At 34.0% G+C, this 4,225-nt stretch overlaps 1 protein-coding gene across 1 annotated transcript; it reads right to left on the reverse strand.

The window, feature by feature from the left end:
• Positions 1-692: 692 nt before the first annotated feature.
• Positions 693-3,706, reverse strand: LOC115972492 (histidine-containing phosphotransfer protein 4-like). Its single transcript, XM_031092801.1, has 7 exons — positions 3,626-3,706; positions 3,465-3,535; positions 1,718-1,848; positions 1,563-1,631; positions 1,171-1,242; positions 957-1,029; positions 693-866 (listed from the first exon to the last, which is right to left on the reverse strand). The coding sequence occupies exons 2-7, from the start codon at positions 3,522-3,524 to the stop codon at positions 816-818; spliced, it is 456 nt and encodes a 151-aa protein (XP_030948661.1). The 5' UTR covers positions 3,525-3,535; positions 3,626-3,706; the 3' UTR covers positions 693-815.
• Between the last annotated feature and the right edge of the window lie 519 nt (positions 3,707-4,225).

A 4,225-nucleotide genomic window follows, 5' to 3' on the forward strand; every position in this document is an offset into this window, starting at 1 on the left:
GGTTGGACTACACGGTATTAATACATAACCAGCAACCAACCAACATTATATGTATAATTTTAAATTATTAGAAATTAAAAAATTGAAACATAAGAATATTATTAATGAGACAGTTATGGCTTTTTGATCATCATGATACTTTACCATTACAAATATGAAAGGCATAAGAGAATAATGTAATCCAATTGTAGTATTGTCAAACAATCCACCACATCCTACACTCAACCATTTCCTTTCGCATCATAATTAATTTTCAAATTCCAATATAGGAGGTTTAAGTTTCTTTTATGTGCATAAACCACTTTCCCAATTCACCAGATAGTCCCTAGATTTTTCAGAGATACAGAATCTCACACATGCGCGCACACATATCAGGATCACATTGGGTTAAAGCTTAACAGGATAAATGGGAGGCCTTGATTTTTCCATATTTTTCCTTGTATGAAAGTCCAAGTCTACCAGCTCAGTATGAATGCAGAATCCCAGTCAGGCCAACCCAATCGTTGTCTCGACACCCAAACAGCTCCACCCCCTAAAAAAAGGCTTCTCTTTCTTACACACACGCACACGCGCACACACACGCAACAACAACAACAACAAATGAAAACATAAACAATACATAAATTTCAGATCAACATCATACATAGAAGAGCTAAATTGCATTACTAGTTATAAGATTTAGATTCCTAAAACATTATTTATATTGCCACTAAGACATACAAAATCTGCAAGTTCTTCCATTTTACTTGATCATGTGGGCTTCATCATATTTATAGTACAAGTCCATAATGAGGGATCCTCCCTCGTCCATGTAATCATCTAACTTGACCTCCTGAAGTCCCAGATGGTCCAGCTTGTCTTGCCAACTGAATAAATATGAACAGAATAGCAAGCAAATATAAGTAAGAGCAAAAATGACAAGCACAAATACACACTCACATAAAAGAGATGCATGCCTGAAAGTAACTTTCAAGCTTTGTCCTCAAAATTGCATGCTCTTGTTTGACTTGTACGAAAGTCCTAAAGCATCTGCAAAATTAAACATTATAAGATAAGACACACACAAAATTTCAAAGGGGCTGGAATTAATCTTAACTGTAAGCCCAATAGAGTAAGCTAGAATGGCACAAACTGTATGTGTATTTAAGCATGCAAGTGAAAATCTGTTACCCTTCAGCATTTCCTGCCGTACAGTATTCTTTGAATCGCGTGCATTCGTTCTTCACCCTTTTAGCTCCAATGCTGCAACAAAAATGTTCTCCTTGTCATTGCATTAATTTCGAGAACAATATCTTAATTCATGATTTAGGGTAACAATTCACATCAAGTGTGCAAGGAGCCCTGGAGTACCATTTTCACATCTGTGTTCTTCCATTACTAATCGCATACAAACACATCCTTTGTAATTCAAGTGGAGTCTTATGTGAAAAAGTTACGCTTGCTTTTATGATGTGTGATTGTGTTGAACCAACAATGGAAGCTCACAGTGTGGTTCATCAAGCACAATACATTTTCATTTATTTTAAGACCAATTTGTTTAAATTTTGTACATAACATTTTACCTTGAGCTACTACCCTTGAATTGGTGCATATAATTGTCCAGCTTAGCGAAATCTATGGGCCCACTAACCCTGTTATATATCAATAAATATGAGACCAATGATGATGGTAACAACAAGAGAAGCAGCAGCAACAGCAGTAAAGACATTCTACTTACAGTGCCTGTTCTATGTTCTGGAGCAGCCTAGCTGAATCATTGAAGAACAGTGTCACAATTTCCTCTACAAAATTAGGGTTGTCATCATCTTGCAACTCCTCAAGTTGAATGAATTGCTCATCAAGGTACCCCTGCAACATTGCATCTTTTGACTAACTGCTTCACTTTTTTTTCTTTGTCACAATTTTTTTTTTTTTTAAATAATTAAGTAAAAACTTTATTGAAAATAAAGGAAATCAGTGCTCCCCATGTACACAGGCAGTGATGCAGTGTACTAGCCAATAGGGTAGCTACAAAACATAGCTAAAGTTACACAAATATCTAAAAATTCCACCAACTTGGAAAATGAATGGCCATTCAACGCAGTCATCCAATCATACATATAGAGTGTAATTAAATTTTTATAACTAAGTAATTACCATTTCACACACACTTCTAGAAGGTAATCCTAGAATTAAAGGGCAAGCATTATATTTCGTATGTTCATGATACACACAGAAGTTCATGGAATTGGTAGTTGAAAAATCAAAACATAATAATTTCTGGTTGACCATGATCCTAGAGACACACACACACAAGAAAGATACTTTTTCGTTTTTCATAAAAAGATTAACACTACTTTAGTGTCACAAATTTTCTTAAAAGAATAAAAAGGGAAACTGAAAAGAGGACCATGCATTTCCCTGGCAAGTCATCGAACTCCTTACAGGATGACGACTCCCACATATTTTGTTAAAGATTATTGTAATGTATTCTTGTTTCATGTCTTGAAAAACTAAAAATTTACCTTGTTGAAATAATAGAAGTTGAACCTTCAAGCTAGCTAAAGCTTAGCCTATTGCATAAAGTTAGCTAGCTTCACCTTCAGGCTTCAGGCTGTGGTTTAAATTTGAGAGTTAATTACCACCTTCATTGTGAAGTGGTATTTTTCCTTTCTTCAAAAGAGAAAATCTACCTGACCCCCAAAAAAAGAAGTTTGAGATTGATGGTGTAGAAATCCTCTATTGTTAGGAAATAGGAGGAATATCTATACATGTGTCAATCATTTACTATAATTTCCCATGAATATATCTCCAGTCTCCTACTTGTAATTGACAGGTAAACTCCATACCAAATCTTTATGCTCAATTTTAGGGAAAATTATTCAACACTCTTAAGAGCAATGCTCCTCCTCTCACATATATGAAGGATGAGTCCTATTATGAATTTAATTAATGGGACTAATACCAAGAGCATGGTACTAGTTGCTTCCTATTTCCAAATCAGGCCCAAATTATTCCAAGTTTTTGTACAAGGATATATTCTAACACAATAAGCCAAGAGCTTTATGGTTGAACTGACACCTCTTAGTGGGTTCAAATAACTCCTCTGCATGCATTGTATGATTGTATCTATCGAATTATTAAAAATAAACATTCTAATGCAATATGTGGAACAAAATGCCAAAAGCTAATAAATATATATTTAAAGGTTCCAAAGAAAATCACAGCATTTTTTTTTTTTTTTTTTGGGGAGAAAACAAAGGCTGCATTGGGCAGCAAATTTGCTGTAAACGACTATTAAAGCATTTTCTGTTTAGTAAAAACCATAATTCGGATGACAAATGAAAACAAAGAATCAAACACAAAATATGCACTCTTGGACCTTACAATGTAAACTGCATTTATATGTATATATATATATATATATATATATATTGTAGTGCAAAGAAAAAGAGTAGCACTAGCACTAGCACTGGAAGCAAAACCTGATCAAGGAGGGACCTCTTCATGAAGTCAACTTGGCGTTTCAAGTGGTTTCTGTCCATGTCTCTCTTCTCTGTTAAAGTGGCAAAATTATTTGATGGAACAAATACGAAGTATATATATCACAAAAACTGTTGGACCGTGAGGAAAGGAAAAAATAAACCTCTTGTAATAAAAGTGGCAAGAGGACTGTGATGATGGATATTATATGCCACACCAATGTACTTATATAGTACTGCAGCTACACAGCAAGAGGAATATCTAGAGAGATTGCGAAAAAGCGAAAACAAATATCAAGGTTGGTGTACGTGTCAAGAAGATTGATACCTTCTTCTTTTTTTTCTTTTTTTTTTGGTTAACAGATTGATACCTTCGTATCTATCATTCATTGCACCTTTAGGTACTAAAGTATATTATATATACATGGAGATTCTAAATCCCACCATATTTGGAGGTACAGATTTTTGAATATCTGATGCACCAATAATCTAAGATTCTAGTAACTTTAGTCTTTATTACTCAGCCAAAAAAAAAAAAAACTTTAGCCTTTTTTGATATGTGTAATTTTACCCCGTATTTCATTCCATTCTTATGTCATGCAAGTTTATTTAGATCTCTCCTAAATTCAAGGACTAATTTTCCTAAAATAAAAAATGTACACCACTAAAAATATAGAGTAAAGTTGGGGAAATGTTTTGTTTTTAGAGTAAAGTTGGGGAAATGTTTTGTTTTTTTGAAAGAATGTTTCAATCTATAACGTCCG

The sequence above is a fragment of the Quercus lobata genome, chromosome 12 (assembly GCF_001633185.2).
Source record: "Quercus lobata isolate SW786 chromosome 12, ValleyOak3.0 Primary Assembly, whole genome shotgun sequence".
Taxonomy (NCBI): Eukaryota; Viridiplantae; Streptophyta; class Magnoliopsida; order Fagales; family Fagaceae; genus Quercus; species Quercus lobata.

What these genes read in the sequence shown, in the direction of transcription:
- LOC115972492 (XM_031092801.1), bottom strand. Translation starts at nt 3,524, where the DNA reads ATGGACAGAAACCACTTGAAACGCCAAGTTGACTTCATGAAGAGGTCC. An exon ending in AGAGGTCCCTCCTTGATCAG is followed by an intron (nt 1,849 to 3,464) that starts GTTTTGCTTCCA and finishes GCAATGTTGCAG; the next exon opens with GGGTACCTTGATGAGCAATT. An exon ending in AGCTTGAAAGTTACTTTCAG is followed by an intron (nt 867 to 956) that starts GCATGCATCTCT and finishes ATATTTATTCAG; the next exon opens with TTGGCAAGACAAGCTGGACC.